At 62.1% G+C, this 17,862-nt stretch overlaps 1 protein-coding gene across 1 annotated transcript; it reads right to left on the bottom strand.

Moving 5' to 3' along the window:
- Positions 1-3,161: 3,161 nt before the first annotated feature.
- On the bottom strand, positions 3,162-14,532 carry SCARF2 (scavenger receptor class F member 2). The gene is made up of 11 exons (XM_045819935.1): positions 14,248-14,532; positions 9,995-10,053; positions 9,787-9,888; positions 9,012-9,531; positions 8,681-8,899; positions 8,424-8,552; positions 7,829-7,932; positions 7,623-7,740; positions 7,240-7,355; positions 5,789-5,941; positions 3,162-4,841 (listed from the first exon to the last, which is right to left on the bottom strand). The coding sequence occupies exons 1-11, from the start codon at positions 14,412-14,414 to the stop codon at positions 3,943-3,945; spliced, it is 2,586 nt and encodes an 861-aa protein (XP_045675891.1). The 5' UTR covers positions 14,415-14,532; the 3' UTR covers positions 3,162-3,942.
- Positions 14,533-17,862: the final 3,330 nt, after the last annotated feature.

Raw genomic sequence — 17,862 nt, 5'->3', positions numbered from 1 at the left:
TGCAGCAAGAGGAAGAAAGTTTACTAACGAGGAATGTCTGCAAGGATAGGAAGGGCTTGAGTTATTCTAGGGTTAGGTAAGCAAGGGAGTCCTAGGAAGAGTGAGGGTGAAGCGGTCCCTCAGGATCCCCCATTTCTCAGCACACAGGAGGACGGGGGCACCGTTCACCCATCGCTGCTTTTCCCCGAGCACGGGGCTCCGAAAAAATCTGTGTCAGCAGCTTCTGCGGTCTTGGTGGGCTGTGTGTGTTTCCACTGTGTGTGTCTGTGTGTCTGGAGGTGCGCCACGTGTGTGCAGGGTGTGCGCAGAACTGTATCTGGGTTTCTAGTGGAGAGAGAGACAGAGAGAGAGAGAGAGAGAGTGTGTCAGGACGAGGGCCAGTCTCCACACTCAGCTGGGCCGGTGGACTCTGTGTGGCTGTTGCAGACTGGCTATTTGTCCCAGTGTTTCTGTGTGTTGTCGGATGTGTGTTTCCTAGTGTGCCTGTCTCTGTCTCTGTGTTGGGTGATGTGTGTGTTTATAAGGTACATGTCTCAATGTTTCTATGGATCTGCTGGAATGTGTGTGTGTCGCACAGAGTTTCTGTTTGTCTGGTGGGATGTGGATGTGTCTCCAGGTACGTCCATGGGGTGTCTCTGCAAGGGGCGGGATGTGATTGAAGAGTGAGAGCCATTTGGGGCTTCCGGAGGTCCAGGCTGTGTGTGTGTGCGTGTGTGTTGCAGGGTTGTGTCTGGGCTGTGGGTTCCCTGTGGCCTCTGCTGTGTGTGTGTGTGCACTGCAGCCAGCATCTGTCTCAGTGTTTCTGTGTCTGGTGGTTCCTAGTGTGCCTTGTGGAGCAAGCCTTTCCTTCTGTCTCTGCGTCATCTGGATCGTGTGTGTGTGTGTGTGTGTGTGTGTGTGTGTGTGTGTGTGGCAGGGTGAGAGTGACGCCTGTGCTCCTGGGGGCTGGCTGTGCGCTTCTGTTCAGTGCAGGGCCCCCCTGGTGTCTGGGTCTTCTGGTGCGTGTGTGCGGAACTGCAGGGTGTGTTCCTGTCTGTTTTTCTGTGTGGTGGATGGTGTGTTTGTGTTGGAGAGGGAGTGTTTCCTTGAGTCTGGTTGTGTGTGGGGGTGTACGTAGCTGTGCGTGTGCCAGTCTTGGTGTTTTGCGTTGCGGGTGAGCGTCTCTCGGTGTGTCTGTGAGTCTGGCCGTGTGTGTGTGGCTCTGTCTGTGTGTGTGAGCCACGTTCCTGTTTGGAGCCTGGCCGGGCTCAGGCCTTCTCCGGTCCCACATTCCTCCCGCTCCTTTGTGCTCTGTGCTACAAAAAATATTTGCGTTTTCCACGACTCATAATTTTTCCTCCTCAATCGCTACCAGATGTGGGTCCTGTGGTCCCCATCCCCATGGCAACAGAGGTTCCAGCAGCCACGGTTCCTTTTTGTGGCGCCTGCCCCGGGAGCTGGCACTGCTGCAGGCCCGAGGGGGTGGGGAGAGAATGCATGCCAGACAGGGGGGTTGCAAGGGGTCCCAGCAGCTTCCTCTCCAAATGACTACCCACATCACCCTTGGTGTGGGGGATTGCTTCTCTGCCTGGCCCCTGCCTGGACTCCAGGCCACAGCCCTCTGACCCACAGGCAGGGGCAGGGATCAGCAGCCAAAAATTCAGGAGGAGCCCCTCCTCTTCTGGGAGGCACCTACACAGAGCGGTTCTTGGAGGTTGGGATCTGGGGCACCAGGCAGCCTCCCAGGGCAGGGCGAGAGACCCTGGGAAAGGCCTGGTTAATGTGACCATTGCTGGCCCAGGCTGGGGGAGAGGGAGACACGGAGCTAACTAGGGTGAGGGGTCAGGAGCCGCAGCGTGCTGAGTGGTGGTGCAGGAAGAGAAGGAGTACAACAAGAGTGCAGCCTGTGCCACTGCCCTGCCCACCCCCGCCCCTCAGTCACTGCCCTGCGTTCACTGCACCCCGCTGGGCACCTGGCCCTCCAGAAGGACTCTGAGCCTGAGTTCTCAGCTCCAGCAGCCAGCATGGCCTGGTGCCTGAAAGGATCAGAGGCTGGGCGGCCAGCTGGCCAGAGGGAAACAGCGTGTCCTAGAGATATGGAGCCCGTGTGCTGCCTAATCTGGCCAGACGCAGGGACCGTGCTCACACAAGCCCGGCCAGATGTCCCATCCCTGGCATAAGAACATCCCTTTCAGGTGGCCGAGTCCCTGTATGGGTCACTGAAGTTCACCTCGATGTGGCATCCGGCCAGAGGACCCGAGTTGCCAGGTGAGATCCCGAAGGTGCCAGCGTTGGTCAGACTTGTGTGGTGCCGAGGTCTGTAAGGTGGGGCGGGAGATGATTGGTGGATCCTGGCAGAATCTCCTGATCAAAATCGCTGGGCATCAAAAGATGGGGAAGAGGCAGAAGACAGGAGGAGCCGAGATGGATGGAGGACGGTGGGAGCCACAGGAAAATAAGGCTCTACAGCTCAGGAAAGTCACCTGGGAGGCCTGCGCGAGCCAGGCGCAGTGGAGACTCTGGGAGACAAGTGGTCAGAGAGGCCAGGCCAGAGGAGGGGGCTGCCTTTGAGGCCAGCAAGGGCTCTGGGCCAGGCCAGCTTCCCTCCCTCTCTCCCTCCACCACCCGTGGACCAGCGGGGTGGGTGAGTTTCCGGCTGAGGACAAGGAGCCTATTGAATTGGACAGCAGGGCTCTATGCAGTGCCAGACCGTCGTGTTCGTGCCAGATGAGGCCCAGCTGGAGGTGGTGCTCGTGGCCCACTGCCCCCAGCCCCAGCCTCTGACCTGACCTAGCCACACCAAACAGCCCGGAGCCCCCGAGTGTAACAACAGTGAGCAGTGGGGACAGCACGGGTCAGATGCAGCCCCACACACCCGCTCTTATAGTCAAGGGGCTCCACACCCGCTCTTACAGTCAAGGGGCTCCACCTGATTTGTTCCGACCCTAGGACAGGGCGGGCCAAGGTAGGAGGGATATTAACTTGATAAACAAATAATGGGCAGGTGGACATAACCCTCTTCCAATGTGGCCCCAGGAGACCCACACCTGGACTCCCAGGCTCCACTTAGGCTGCGGGATCCTGGGGGTGTGAGTACCGCCTAGAAGAGGGCACATACAATTTAAGGGGGACATCCTTGTCCGAGGCTCCGGGGCAGGAAGTAGTCAGAGCACAGAGGGGAAAAGGCACTTTATTAAGAAAGCTTTGGCTGAGCCCCTGCCGGGTGGAGCCCGTCCTGGGGCACCCGGATGAGGTGGGAGCAGTCCTGCAAGGGGCCTATAAATATGTCTCCTCAAGATACTGGAGTGCCCCTCGGATTCCCACCAGTGTGTGGCGTGGCGGGAGGCCATCAAAACCAGCTGACAGCTGAGGGGCCAGGGCTGGGAAGGCTAGGGCAGGGGTGGCAGGGAGGGGGAGGGGGGAAAGACTGAACCCAGGGTGCTGAGACGCCTGAGGAGCAGAGACCAGTCCTCCTCCCCATGCTCAGGTCAACCAGATACCCTGAAGCCCCACCAGTGGAAGCAGCCTGGGGTTGAGGTCAAGGAAAGGAGACTCCAGCCATAGGCACCAGGCCCTGGCAACGAGAGGCAGACGGGGCAGAAGTGCTTCTGGCCTCAGCCAATGAGAGGGCAGGCCCAGACAAGTGCACGCTTGTAAGAGATGGTCTCTAGGCAAAACCGCCTAGTCCTGGCCTTTGAGACCCGGGCTGGCCGGAGCCCTACATAATTTGGCCAATGCAAAGGGAGTCGCCAGCTAAGCGCCAGTCAGGCCTTGACCAATGGGAGCCGCCGCTGGGGCCTGAGCTAATGAGATGCAGTCTCCCTCCGTACCCGTCTGGCCTAGGCCCCAGCGAGGCTGTCGCGCCCAGGCCACTGCGGGGACGCCGGGCGGGCTCGGAACGAGAGGTGGCAAGCGGCGCTGCGAAGCCGGGTGAGGCTGTGGGCGTGGCCGGGCCGCCGCCTTCTACAGGGTGGGCGCGCCCACCCTGCCCAGCTCGCCCGCAGCTTCCCGGCTCTTCTTGCGCGGTGGCTTCTGAATGGGGGTCTTCTTCCGGGGGGTGTCCGGCACAGGTGCGCCGTCTGCCACCTTTTCGGGCCCTGGGGCCTCAGGCGCGGGGGCCGGGGAGGCAGACAGCACAGAGCGCTTGGCCTTCTGCGGCGGCGCCGGCTTCTCCCGGGGACCCTGTGCGCCCAGGGTTGCCTCGGCGCGGCCCAGGCTGCGAGTCTTGTCTCGCAGCTCCGCAGCCAGCATGGAGGCGGCCTCAGGCGCGCTGCGCGGGGGACCGTTAATGTCCATGGGCTCCGAGAGGCCAGAGCCGCGGCCCCGAGCCCGAGCCCGGGGTGGCGAGGGCGCGAGGAGGGCTGGCTCCTCTTCGGCCAGCCCTGGGGGCCGTAGAGTCGGGTTGCGGGTCCGAGGGCTGCCGGGCTCGTCTGGCCTTGCAGATGTGTCGCTGGGCGTCCGTTTCCTCTTGCTTGGGCTGGGCGCCACCTCGAGGCCCAGGGGTGGTGGTGAAGGCGCACGGACAGCGCCAGCGGCGCCATGCTTCCCATGTATCCAAGACACCTTGGGCTTGGTGGCGGGGTCCGGTGGCGGTGGTTTCCTGCGCTCGGGAGATGGCGAGAGCGACAGGCCACCAGCTTCTCCCCGGACCCGGGCCGGCCGGGCCTCGCGCCGAGCCACGCGTGCGTACAGAGCCCCGCCAGGCCCCTCCACACTAGATGCGGACCTCTCGCTGTCAGAGGATGCGGGGAGGGGCGCCGCCTCCTCGGAGGGCGCTGGCGTGGTCACCGGCGCAGGGGACGGCCCTTGCGCCTCGGCAGAGGGGCTGGCGACTTCCCGGTCTCGGCTCTCCGTTGCCGCCTCTGACAAAGGAAGATTGGAGGGGGTCATGGCCACCAGAAAAAGCCTGAGGCGTCCAGCCTCCAGGCGCAAATCCTCACCTTCCCTCCTCCTCCCTCTCTACCCTCGCTGGTGCGTAGTCGCCCTGGCATCCAAACATGTGTGGCACGTTTATAGCACTAACCACAAATCTAGCTCTTAGCCCTAGAGCTGTGGCTGAGTGCTCGGGGGTGAAGAGCACGTTCGCAGCTAAAGCTGCAACTTCAGCCTGGCCTCGAACCCCTCCCCCACCACACCCCCAGCCTGGAGGCCACTATCATCAAATATAACCCTTCAACACCTGCAAGGGGATTCATTATCCTTTCCGGGGTCAGTTCCCACTCAGGGCACGTGCCTGGGTTGTGGGCCGAGTCTCCCTTTGGTGGTGTGTGGGAGGCAACCCACTGATGTTTTTCTCCCTCTCTTTCTCCCTCCCTTTCCCATTTTCTCTAAACTAAATAAATAAAATCTTTTTTTTACAAAAAGGCCCCCAAGATCACCCAGGCAGTTGGTCAGGGGAGGAACGAAGCCAGAATCTAAGCAGGTCAGGCTCCTTCCTGCTGCTGGTAAGCTAAAGCTTCAGGCAAAGATGTTCGCCCGTATCCTGTAGACCTCACCTCCCGCCAGCTCTGCCCACCTCTGCTACATCCTCCTCAGACTCAGAACCTCCTCTCTGCCTGGTCTCCCCCAGAAATGAACCTGGGCTGTGGTTAGAGAAAGAAGAGCCCATCCACCTCCCCAGACCCCACCCCAGTCCGGCGCTGCGCAGCACAGAGCCCTGCTCTGCGGCCTCAGCTGTGAGTCCAGCCCCCAGTTAACAGCATCATCACCACACCCTTCCTCTCCATGCTGCCTCTACCCCAGGGAGGAGCTCTCTTAAGCTGGGACACTTCACGGGTCTGGAGCGAGGCTCAAGCGGAGTGGTGCTCACCTTCGTGGGGCACGCAGTACACAGGCCCTTCGTCGGTGGTGTCGAAGGAGGAGAAGGAGGCCCGGGAGGACCACGATGGGGATGGCTGCTCCAGCCCTGATGGGGGCTCCAGGAAGCTGCAGTTGAGTGTGTTATCCAGGTCGTGATGGGCCACTGGGGAAGAAGGGAGGCACAGTTGCCAGGGGCCCTGCTCTGCCCCAGCCTGTGCCCTCCGAAGTCCTTCTGCCACAAATGATGGAGCACCAGCCCTACCCTAAGACTGTGCGCAATTCAACAGGCAGAGTGACACGAGGCCAGGATCAGAGAATGGGTAGCGGTGACCCGGGGAAAGTGAGCGTACTCAAAGGTGCAGAACGAGTGTGTGCAGCCGGGAAGCTGAAGAAGGTGGGGCTGGAGTGCTGGGAAGAGAGACAAGGCTGGAGAGAACAGCTGACTGGGACGGGCTGCCAGAGACTCCAAGCCATGCTTTAGACCCTGCCTCGGTGGGCCCAGGGAGTTTGGGGGCATCTCTGAGCCCAAATACGCAGGGCCAGCTTTAGCTTCGCCCATCTCAGTGAGCTGTACCCCCAGGCTTGGCTCCCAGGGCCTGCACAGATGCAGACCCCACCATGGGAGAACCCCACAGGCTGGTTGGCCTTTTCCCTAGTTTACAGATGGGATGTGGAGTCCAGCCCCTACACCTGTGGCCAAAGATCCCACTCTGCTGGGTGGGCCAATGCGTTTCTCAGTTGTCTCCATCTTTACCTTCCAGAAGTCTGAGTCTCCCCCTTCCCCTCATCTTTGAAAACGATGGGATGAACAATAAAAAACAATTTAAAAAAAAGGATGGGGGAGGAAAGGGCAGAAAACGACTTGGACAACAATTTTAAAAAGTGATGGGAAAGAGTGCTCCCTGGTGTGTGTCAGTGCAGATGGCGAGGCGCGGCATTTCCACCCACCCCGGGGGTCCTTTGGTAGGGTGGGGGCGCCAGGAGCCCCCCTGCCCGCTTTTCAGGAAGGACCCAGGGCACTGCAGGGGGTCCAGGCTGGGGGTGGGGCAGATCTTCTCCTAGTGTCAACAATTCCCTTGCACATGTACCCCGCAGTTCACCTGCAACTCCAGGTGAATGCACAAGGCCTTAGCCCATACACCTACCGGGTGGGGGGCCTGCCCGACCCAGATGTCTACACGCCCGCACTGCACCCCAAATGCAATCATTCACACTCACAGAATCAGCGCCCAAGGCCTCCCCCACACGCCCCCGCACCTAGGCCTCCTACCTTCTTCCCTGGGTTCTCGGGAGTCAGCATCCCCTTCTTCCTTCCCTCCAGTCCACCTCCCCACCTCCCCTGACCTACATCAACATCCATTCAAAGGCCCCGCATTTCCTCACACGGGCACCTTCACACCCGCTTCCCAGCAGCCTCATGCTTGAGGTGTTCCCCCAGTGAACCTGTGTCGGCATCTTTACCTACGACCTTGGGTAGCTTCTGCCTGCGGAGCGGGATCCGGGGCAACTTCATGCTGATGCGGCTGAAGCGCCCGCAGAGTCGCTGCGGAGCCTTCTTCCTCCCCAGAGAGAGCTCCCTGTGGGGGCGGGGCCTGAGTAAAGGGTCGGGTCTGGGCGGGGCTTGGAGAAGTAGTTTCGACCTCGTTGGGAGCCGAAACAGAGAAGGGGAGGGCTGAACTAAAAAGAGGGCAGGGTCACGCTCCAGGGGCAGGGCTGGGCGGGGCGGGAAGGAGGTGGGGACCTGGGCCCCAGCCAGAGGGTGGGGTTGGTGGAGAAAGGTTCCCCAGCACCAGTACAGGGTGCGTCCAGAGCCCAGGAGAGAGCCGGGTCGCGTGGAGCCTCACCTGCGCGCAGGATCCTTGCCGCGGCAGGCGCAGCAACAGCCGAGCAGCGAGAGCAGCAGACCCAGGAGCAGAGCGAGCAGCGCGCCCGCGCCCATCACGCCCTTACGCTGATTGGTCTCTGTAGGGCATTAGGATCAGCGAGGGCGCCAGAACCCTGCCCCCCCCGCCCCCCCCCCTCACAACCAGAGCCCCGCTCACCAACTCACCCAGGCGACAGGCACCGGTGACTGGGTCGCACGAGTCCTCGTGGCAGTTGCAGGCCTGGGCGCAGTCCACGCCATGAAGCCCTGGCGGGCACGTCAGGTTACAGCTGCGGAGACAGAGGTTCAGGGAGCGCCCCAGCAACCCTCCGCGATGCCTCCCGCCCTCGCCCCCGTGGCCAGCCCACCTCGGTCCTGCAGCCCGTTCTCTAGGAAACGATAGTCGTCGCCACCTCCGGCACACACTCAGCCACTGGTATTTTATAAATGAATGTGTGTGCACACCAGCGGGAGCGGGCCTGGGGGTGGCCAGTGGTCACCTGGCTGTAGTGCCCATTTCTGATGCTGACTCGTGTGGGTACGAAGAGGGGCTGCCAGATCAGACTCTTGGCTGTCAGTAGAGGTCCCTGCTCGCTCTACACTAGTTCAGGGTCACCGACTGCTCCACACCAGGAGCCTGTGGGCATCCCCTAGCTAAGGTAAGGGAACCAAAACTGATGGGTCAGGCCTCGGGCCAAACGACACAGAAGCGCCTGGGGTCTGGCTGGAGCCCTGTGTCGGGCTCATCCCCCTCACCCCCCTTTAGGTCCCCAGCACTCACTGGGGCCCGTGGACGCCAGGGCTGCACAGGCAACGCCCGGACTGGAAGTCACAGTGGCCGCTGCCGCAGTCGGCGCACACGAAGGCGCAGTCCTCGCCGTAAGTGCCATTGCTGCACTTGGTCTCGCACCTCGAAACGCGGGGAAGAGGCCTCAGTGGAAATGGGGGCAAACAAACCCAACCCAACAGTGACCTCATCGGGGGAGGCGGGGCTGTGGGGCTGTGGGACTGGGACGGATTCTAGCACAGGCTGCTCACCTGTCGCCGATCCAGCCTGCGTTGCAGCGCGTGCACTTGCCAGTGACGTGGTTGCAGGCGTGCCCGTCGCGACAGGGCGGGCAGCGGTGGCTGCAGCCTTCGCCGTAGAAGCCGGTGGTGCACAGCTGGTCGCACTTGGTGCCATTCCAGCCAGGTTCGCAGGTCACGCAGCGGCCATCCGCCACTTTGCACGGCTGCAGGCCCTTGCACTGACCGCACCTACAGAAGGGAGGGGGGGAGGCTAGGCTGGGCCCGGAGCCACCTACCCCCCTTCCGCTTTGGCGGCCTGCCCTTTCTCCTCCCACCTCCCGGGCCGAGGGTCTGCACTTACCGGCGGCGACAGCCCAGGCCGTAGAAGCCGGCAGGGCACGGCTCCCGGCAGTACTTGCCGCGGAAGCCCGGCTCGCAGGTGCACGTGCCGTCCACAGGGTGGCAGCGGCCGTGTGAGCATTGACAGTAGCGTTCGCAGCGCGCGCCGAACGTTGGCTCGCGGCACTGGCAGCGGCCGCTCTGTTGCTCGCACGGCGACCCGTTGCAGGCACACTGATTGTTGCAACTACGGCCCCACCAGCCTGCGTGGCACAGGCACGCGCCAGTCTGCGGGTCGCAGCGGGACGTGGCGCTGCAGTAGCACGCGCTGGAGCACTGAGCGCCCCACCAGCCAGGCTCGCAGCGACACGCGCCGCTCCGCGGGTGGCATATTCCGTGCTGGCACTGGCACGCATGCTCGCAGCGTGCTCCCCAGCGCCGCGCGTGACACGTACACTGGCCAGTCACGTCCTCACACTGCCCGTGTGGGTGGCAGATACACAGCTCCTTGCAGTCGGGTCCCCAGAACTGGCGCGGGCACTCTACGGGGGACAGCGGGGAGAGTAGGAGGCCCGGCCACTCGCGGGAGAGCCGAACCACCCTGAACCTGTCCGCGACACCCCGCACAGCCGCCCCCAACCAGCTATTCTCCCGCGCGCCGTCCAGCAGCTTCTGGGAACCCCCCTCTTAAGCCGAGTGCTGTTCCAGGATCAGACCCCGCCTCACTCGCAGGCCCCGCCCACCTCCCCGACACCCAGCCCCACTGCCCGGCACCCGCCGCTGAGATCAGCGCTCACTGGTGTCGCAGTTGGCACCGAAGTAGCCATGGCGGCAGCGGCACTCGCCAGGCCTCACGCACACCTCGTTCTCCGAGCACGTGGAGTTGCCTTCGCACACCGCTGCGGACAAGAGGGGCCCGAGCTGCCGCGCGTCCCGCCCCCACACTACCCCCGCCTCTTCGTACCCCTACCCACTCTGCCCAGGTCCCCGGGATGTCCCACTCACCGATCCCACACTCATCCCCCTTCTGCCTCCAGCCCGCGCAGCACGTGGGTTCCTGGGAGCTGCAGGCAGAGAGAGGAGACTAAGCCCCAACCCTTGCCCTTGATGGGGCTTCCGGGCAACCTCCACTCTGCGGTGGGGAGGTGGTTATCGGGGCCCCGCTGTGCATGGAAGCCAGGTACTGGTATAGGTTGCCAGTTTGGGAGAATCCCAGCGAATAAGACACGAATTCCAGCCCTCCACTATCTGACGTTGGCAGGTGACAGGGGGCATACCACCAACAGACCTAAAAAGAACTTCCCAGTCCTCTCTACAAGGAGCCTCCCCATCTAACTCTCTGTACCTCCTCCCGCACCCACCAGGCCTGAAAGGAAGGGAACCTATGTGTCTTAGGAAGGGGCAGCAGTGAGGCAGGGGCTGGGGAGAGGTCCCTGAGCATCTGGGACCTGCTCGAGCATGGCTTCCTGGATGAGCGAGCAGTTGCGATCAAGGGCCAAGGCAGATGTGCAGCCTCTGGGTGAGGTGGGTGCAGATACGGTGAGGAGTCCTCTCAGTGGAGGGGACTTCTAGAGGGACAGGGCACACCCGGGAGTCCTCCACAAGAGTAAAGAAGGTACAACAGAGGTCTCCGGAGCACCAGGGCAAGACTTGACCTGAAGGAAGGAGATATTAAAGCATCTACTTAATGTTTTTTAAAAATTTTATTTGGCTTTACAAGGTACATATCACCTCAGTAGGAGGAGAATAACTGCAACTGCCACATTTGAGGGTAGCACAGCACCCAAAACCCTGGGTTCGTGGGGGGTGTGGGCACAGAGGTCTGGAGGCCCTGCATGCGGAATGAAGCCTGACCACTGGAGAGGGTGCACACGGGCTGAAATGGGGCGTGCCCGCATTTTGGGGCAAAGAAGGCTGAGGAGGAAAAGATGCTCAAGCAGTTTGTAGGGTCCCATCAAACCTAGAAGAACTTCAGCCAAACCCTAAAAGCGCATAGCAGCCGTTCACACTTTAGAGGAAAGGGGTGTGCGGATTCCCAAGGCTCTGAACCTGGATGTGGTGGTGGGAAGACGATGGGAGGGGCCTTAGGACCCTGCGGGAGGGGCCAGGCTGGGCAGGGAAGGGCTGCAGCTGTTCCACATCATGCTCCTCAGAAGGTGCCCCCAGCCACTTCCCAGCTTGAGGACTTCAGCACAGCTCGGGTGGGGCCTCAGGCCCCCACCCCACCAGAAGAGCTTGATTCTCCTTCAGGCCAAAGATGTGGGAACTGGGGAACAGGACCCATTAAAATCTCAAAGTGGAGGAAAGGGGCCCAGCCTATTTTCCACAAGTAGAACTAGAAACCTGCCACAGGAACACGAAGAGGGCCCAGCCTCTCCCGCCCTTCCATTGCCCGCACCTGTTCCTCCCCGTTCCGCCCCCTCCCGCCCCTGCCTGCCCCAGGGACCCTGGTGCCCATCTGAAGGTAGATCCAGGCTTGGAGGCCCATCACCCTCCGCCTTTTCTGCCAGTTCTGAACCCACCTCTCTGGGAGGAAAGCCTCTACAGCTGTCCTCCTGCAGGCAGCCTTTCCAGCCTGCTGGGATGGTCACTGAGGACCTTCTGCCTGGCTATGTGATTCTGAGGTTAGGAGCCTGGTTTAGGGCCCCAGTAAGGTGGATCTGATGCCTGCATCTGCCACTTGCTGTGGCCTTGGGCACAGAACTTCTCCGAGCTTTAGGCTCCTTATCTGTAGAACGAAGCCCCTGAGTTTGGCAGGAGTTAAACCAGCTGTCTCGAGCATTTGGCACAAACTAAGGGCTCAGCCAGGACTGTAGTCCACTCTCCAGCCCATACACAGCAGGCTCCAGGCTCCCACGCCTGCCGGCCTACTCTCTTCTGCCCCCTGGACATCCCTTCTCTGGTTTCTGCCCGCCCCCTCTCTCTCCTCTCCTGGTGGATCAAGATGCTGACAACGGCCTCCCAGCCCTCCAGGGGGCCCTCCTCCCAACACCGAACCTTTAGCCTCCCCCATCTCAGGGTAGCCCAGTCCTCCCAGGCCGGGAGGCTGAATCCCCAGTGGTGTCCGTGACTCTGCACTCTCACAGCACCTGACTCCCAGATTTCTCCTGACTCCCTGACTGGTACCCCCCTTCTGCCCTCCTGCCCCCAGTTCCTATGCCATGTGATAGCCGACCCTTGTCAGTTCCCACCCCTCCTCGGAGCAAAGCCCCTTTTCGTTTCCATGGCCCTCAGACAAAGAGCCCACGTCTTCAGAGCACTGGGCAGACACCCTGTGGTCAGCCCTTCTCGCTTTGGCCTCTCCTCCACCCCACCCCCAGGCTCTGCCCAGCCGTCAGGGTCCTTAGAGAAGGCCCTCTGCACTCAGGGCCTCCCCCCACCCCACACCACAGGGCTCAGCCTCCTCTCCTGCCGGCCTCTGCTCACTCATCACCTCTCAGGGGGTCTCCCAGATCACCCTAAGGGAAACAGGGCTCCCCAGCTGAACACCTCCTCCCTAGCACATGCGAGGTGCCAGATGACTTGCTGTGGGCCTCCTCCACCACCAGGACGGAGGTGTTCGTGGTCCCCGTTGTACCCCTGCACCAGCTATAGGCCTGGCACACACAAGATGCACGGGGTTTTACTGGCTGAATGTTTGCTCGCCTCCCCTGATCATCCCGCCTCTGGGAAAAAGGAACTGCTGGTGGGAGTCTTGGTAGGATAATGAAAGAGACCCCAGGCCCCAGTGGGCAGTGGTCAAAGCGCTGTCATTCCCATGAGGTGGGGACCATCACCAGTCACGTTTGACAGAGACGGAGGTGGGCCCAGAGAGGTTAAGCGATTTGATTAGGGCCACACAGGTAAAGAGAGGTAGCAACTGCTTCCGAAATCCAGACCCTGGCTCTTGGCTACTAGAGAAGGCCGCCTCGCAGGGAGGTCTCCGCAACGGAGAGCGGGAAGGCTCAGGCTTCCAACTCCAGGCTGCCGCTGGATCCCCCCAGCACCGACCCCAAGGGGGAGAACGGCTGAGGCAGATAGGCAGGGCCCGCGGCGATCGCGCCCTCCCCCTCTTCAGGCAGGACCCCGCCCGCCACCGCCGCTGCATTCCTGGGGCCGAGGAGGCCCGGGAGGCTGTGTCGGCGTCGATGCGAAGCAGATGGCGGGCCAGGCCGGCCCCCGCCCCGGAGGCGGGGCTCGCAGCGGGGAGGGGTCTGCGCGCCTCGGGATCCAAGCTCGGAAACCCCGCGCGGCCCCCTCACAGCCCCTTGTCTGGGGCGACGGCCGAGCCCCCGGACGCGGCCTCCCAGGGCCCTGCAGCCGAGGGCGCCCAGACGGGACCCAGCCCCGAGCCCCGCGGCCGCCTCTCCAGCTTCTCGCCCCCGCGGCGCCTCCCAACACGCGTCAAGGCATCCACACACGCCAGCTCCTCGCCCCTGCGCGGAGATGTCCTTGACCTCGCCGTGGCCTCTGACCGGCGGACCAGGTCCTGAGACCCCGGCGCCGAATCCTAGCATCCTGTCCTTTGATCTTCGCCCTCCGTGCAAGGTCCTGGACCTGCTGCCCTCCGGCGGGCCTGTCTCCTGCCTGTCCCACACTGGCTTCGCCAGCGGCTCCTTGCGATATCCTAGTATCCCCACCCGGGGGTTCCACACCCTCCCGACCCCAGAGCTCGTCGTTGTCCTTTCAATTCCCGCTTCTAGTTCACTCTGAGCGCAGGCTCCTCGGCGCCCACCTTTACCACTGCCCTTCTCGCAACCGCGCCCGCTCTTTCTAAGAAACAGGTCTGTGCTTCCGCGTCTCGACTGCCTTGAGCCCTCTCGGCCCCTCCCTCTCCACAGCGCAGCTCCATCTCCCCTGAGCCCTCATCCTCCCTCTCAACCCGAGTCACACTCTCGCCCCGGGCCTTTGCACACACCATCCCAGCGCGTGGAACGCCTTTCCCAACCTCTCCCTACGCCCTTCACAACCCGGCCTAAGGGTCTCTGTTTCTAGGCCCGAAATCTCGGACACTGTGTGTCACCCCTCCCGGCGCCCACTACACTCCGTTCTTTCCTCTGCTGAACTTCTCGTCCGGGTTATCCTCGGATGCTCCGTCGTGGCCCGGCGCCCAGTCTCGGCCTGGAGCGGAGCCGGCGTCGGCGAGGGTGGTTGAAGGGGCCTGCGCTTTTGGCATAGGGAGGTCCGGGGTGTCCACCTCCCCCAAGGCGGGGCAACCCCTCTCCCCCGGCCCCGAGCGTCCTCTTCGGCCCCCTCCCCCAGCCAGGCCGGGCTCCTACCCAGGCGCACGGCACACGTTGCGGCCGCGCGGGTTCAGCTCCTCAGGCGCCGCTGGGTCGGGCAGCAGCCACAGCAGCAGCAGCGGCAGCGACAGCAGCAGCGGCGGCGGTCCCCTGGCTCCCCCGCGCCGCGCCGGCCCGGCCCCCCGGGGCCCTGCGCCCTCCATGCGGGCGCGGGCACGGGTGCGGCCGCAGCGAGAGCGGCCGGAAGCGGAGTGCGCGGCCGGGCGGGGGGCGGCAGGAGGGGCGCCGGGCCGGGCAGGAAATTCCACATCGGCTCCCTGATCCGGGGCCAGCCGCGGCCGGCCAGGCGGCAGCGCCCGCCCCGCGCGCCAGACCCCACCCTCCGGCCGCGCCACCGCCCCTCTGTGCGGCCCCCGCCCCCACGCTGCCACTCTCAAACTTGGAGAGAACTTGGAGAGGGCCCGGGGAGCGTCGGGGGAGGGTGTGGCCGCAGGGGCTTTACGGAGGAATCCCCAGTCCCAGTGTATTTTTCTTCCCTCCCCAGACACCCATCTTCTGGAGAAGCCGCCTGTGCGAACTCACTGTGCAGCCAGACCCCGGACCGGAGGGCGGCTGGGGCACAAGGGCGCGACGCACCAAATCCCCCCCTTTACCCCCAGGAACTCGGAAGCGGCCAGGGAGAGTGTCCCGTAGACTAACTACCCTAGTCAAGGCCGCAATCCTGCCTCTGCTACACTCCATCCCTCGCCCCCTCCACTCCCTGAATCCCTGTAGTGCCAAGCTGGGTGGTCAGCTCTTTCTGAGCACTCGGTGCAAAGCCTGCAGTGAACGGATCAGGAACAGGATGCTCGAGGCCTGTGGGTACACTCGATCGAGCCGAGGCCCAGGCAGATCATCCTGGTAGGGATGGATTGGAGAGATGCCAGGGAGGTAGAATGGCCCAATCATGAGCTCCCATAGAACGTGGGGGTAAAAGCAAAGGAGGCAGCTGGGAGAGCTCCAGTCCAGAGACCCTGCAATCCTTGTCAGGGGCTGAAAAGGGTCTGGGGAGCCTGGGAGTGATTCTGCTCGAAAAGGCTGCTGGATTACCAAAGGGAAAAGTCCGGAGAGTGTGCTCAGGGCAGGAGACTTGAGAAGTCTGCATCAGGAGGGCAGGGGGTGACAGCACAGAGCAGAGCAGCAGCAGCAGGGAAGGAGGAAGGGGCACAAGACCGAGAGGAACAGGGCCTGGGGGGACCAAGGAGAAGAGTAACTCTGGGACTGGAAAGTAGACGGGTGCCTGGTGACTCGAGGGGTGGCAGGTTCAACCCCAGGGCCTCTGGGGCAGGGTAAGGTGGGCAAGCCTTCAGGTGGAATAAGGGAAGCGGGAGCAGTTAGGTCCCTGCAAAGGTGAGCACGTGTTCTGAGGATTTAAGAGCTGGCAAGAGGCCCTGAGCAGGGAGAGGGGTACTGCCTTCTCTGGGGAAGCAGGCTGCATGCAGATACTGAGGAGAGAGGAAGCGGTGTCTTTAGTTGTGTGGAGGCCTATTAGCCAGGAAGGTGGGACTGGAGGAGGAGGCTTGGAACAAGGGCCACCAAAAGGCCCAAGGCTAAGGACATTGCCAGGCTGGCTGAGCCAGGCGCCTGTCCAGGACAGGCTGGTGGAGGGTGGAATGGGAATGAGCAGGGAAGGGGGCTTCTGAGGTTAGGGCCTCTCACTGAGTCATGCGCAGGAGGGAGGCCTGAGGCGGGTAACAATTGGGTAGACTGGAAGAATTCACACCCATGGGATCCAAATGCAAACACTTCTTGGAGACAAGTAAACAGGCCAGACCACTTATGGGAAGTTCCTCCTGGGCATGGCCCTGACCTCAGCAGTGCCCTCCTAATGCGGTAGGGTAGGATGGGGGTGGGGCAGGGCCCTGCCAAGGAGGGCCCCCCACTGGCTATCAAGAGGCCAGCAGTAGCCCATATGGCTGCAGTGACTGCCCAGCAGCCCCGCTCCCAGCCTTCAGAGGCACAGATCCCAGGGCTGGAAGCACTCACCCTAGCTGGATTGAGTTCATGAACAGGCACCTCAAGCTCTATCACGTTCTTTCCCCTCCCTTGGCTCTTGGCCCCCAAATTCCCGTCAACACCAGTGGACGATGCCTCCAACTCCTGAATGATTCAGATCTCTACCCACCCCCATCTGTGTACCACCCAAAATAGTCGAATTTCATATATGGCTGTCCCGACTGCCTGAAGGACAAGGATTGTCCCAGCCTATTCTCCCACAGAACCAGTCCCCTGCATGTGCACCAAAGCAGCCATCTCACAGTTGACAGCAAGCTCTGGTGTCGAAGGCAGGGCCCATACCTGTCCCAGAACCCCCCCTCCCCCCACCCCATACTGCTATCTGGAAACCGAAGTGCTGGTGGAGTGATCATCCATGTGCCTAGCCCAGTGCCAGGTGAGTACCAGGGAAGCTGTGGGTGCCCTGACACCCACAGACCACCATGCAGGCAAATCATGGGAGCCTAGAGCCCAAGCTGATCAGTTCCAGCCTGGATGGCTTCCCAATGGTCAACTTCCAAAGGTGAGGGTTTTGCAAGCAGAAAGGGATGAGCAACAAGCCAAGTGAAAGCATGGATGCAGGGCCTTTGAGCCTAGGCTGCCAAGGCCCAGGGGCAGGAGGTGGTAGGAAGTGTGGCCACAAATGCCAGGCTGGGCCCCAAGGCCGCTGTGGCAGGGCCAGGTAGCTACCCAGCTTTCAGGATCCCTTCCATGGCTAGCGTCTACCCACCCCATGCTCTGCAGAGCTCCAAAGAGCCTTCCCTCCTCCCCTGTGGACCAGAGGTCTCTTGTAAAGCTATGGCTCTGGGTGGGGAGACAGCACCAGCAAGCTTGGGACACAGTGAAGATGTGGGGCCAGGGGAGCATTTTTGGTGTCTTTTCCCCTGGAAACATCGAGTCTACAGAACTGCTAGCCTGGCCTGAAAGGTGCTGGCAGAGACAGGAAATGAGGGGCCCAGAGTGTTCTCACAGCACACCCTCAGGAGCAGGGGAGAAGACAACAGAGGACTGTAGCCACCCTGTCCCATTGGAAGTGACCCATCAGGGTCAACAATGGGCTTTGCCACCCTGCAGTGCAAGTGCATGGTGTCACATGGGGGTTTCCTCAGGAGCACCCAGGCCCCAAGAGACAGCGAGGAAGGTCACATGCATGGCCCTGAGGAGCAGGCAGCAACCCCCACTGGTCTCACCCCACACCCCAAAGTCCCAAAGGTATCAGAAGAGAGAACCCAAAGCAACTGATTTCCCGCACCTCTCCCCACCCTTTCCTCCCATCAAGTAGCTCACACTGCCTCCCTGCTCCGCTCCCACCCACGACAGGGTGCCAGTAAGAGCAGGCTCTGGGCAAGGCCCCGAGGAACAGAAAAGACCCAGATGTCTCCACGATCTGCCCAGCCAGCTGGGGGAGGACAGAACCACAGAAGTCGCAGATGGACCAAAGGGCAGTGCCGGCAGGGAGGTCTGTGGTAGGAGTTTGCTGGTGCAGAACCTGCAGCAGGCAGGAGAGGAGCATGTTCAGGTGGAAGCTGTGATGTGTGGAGGCAAAGTTGGTGGCCCGGAGAGGTCCTATCCACTGCATCGATGCGCTGAGAACGGAACTCATCCGGCAAACCTGTA

Source organism: Phyllostomus hastatus, unplaced genomic scaffold (assembly GCF_019186645.2).
Source record: "Phyllostomus hastatus isolate PE091 unplaced genomic scaffold, TTU_PhHast_1.1 phas_scaffold_387, whole genome shotgun sequence".
Taxonomy (NCBI): domain Eukaryota; kingdom Metazoa; phylum Chordata; class Mammalia; order Chiroptera; family Phyllostomidae; genus Phyllostomus; species Phyllostomus hastatus.
The sequence above is the reverse complement of the archived record's forward strand: the minus strand, read 5'-3'. Positions and strand labels throughout refer to the sequence as shown.

What these genes read in the sequence shown, in the direction of transcription:
- SCARF2 (XM_045819935.1), bottom strand. Translation starts at nt 14,414, where the DNA reads ATGGAGGGCGCAGGGCCCCGGGGGGCCGGGCCGGCGCGGCGCGGGGGA. An exon ending in GGGGGATGAGTGTGGGATCG is followed by an intron (nt 9,889 to 9,994) that starts GTGAGTGGGACA and finishes TCTTGTCCGCAG; the next exon opens with CGGTGTGCGAAGGCAACTCC. An exon ending in CCTGGCGTCCACGGGCCCCA is followed by an intron (nt 7,933 to 8,423) that starts GTGAGTGCTGGG and finishes CTGTCTCCGCAG; the next exon opens with CTGTAACCTGACGTGCCCGC.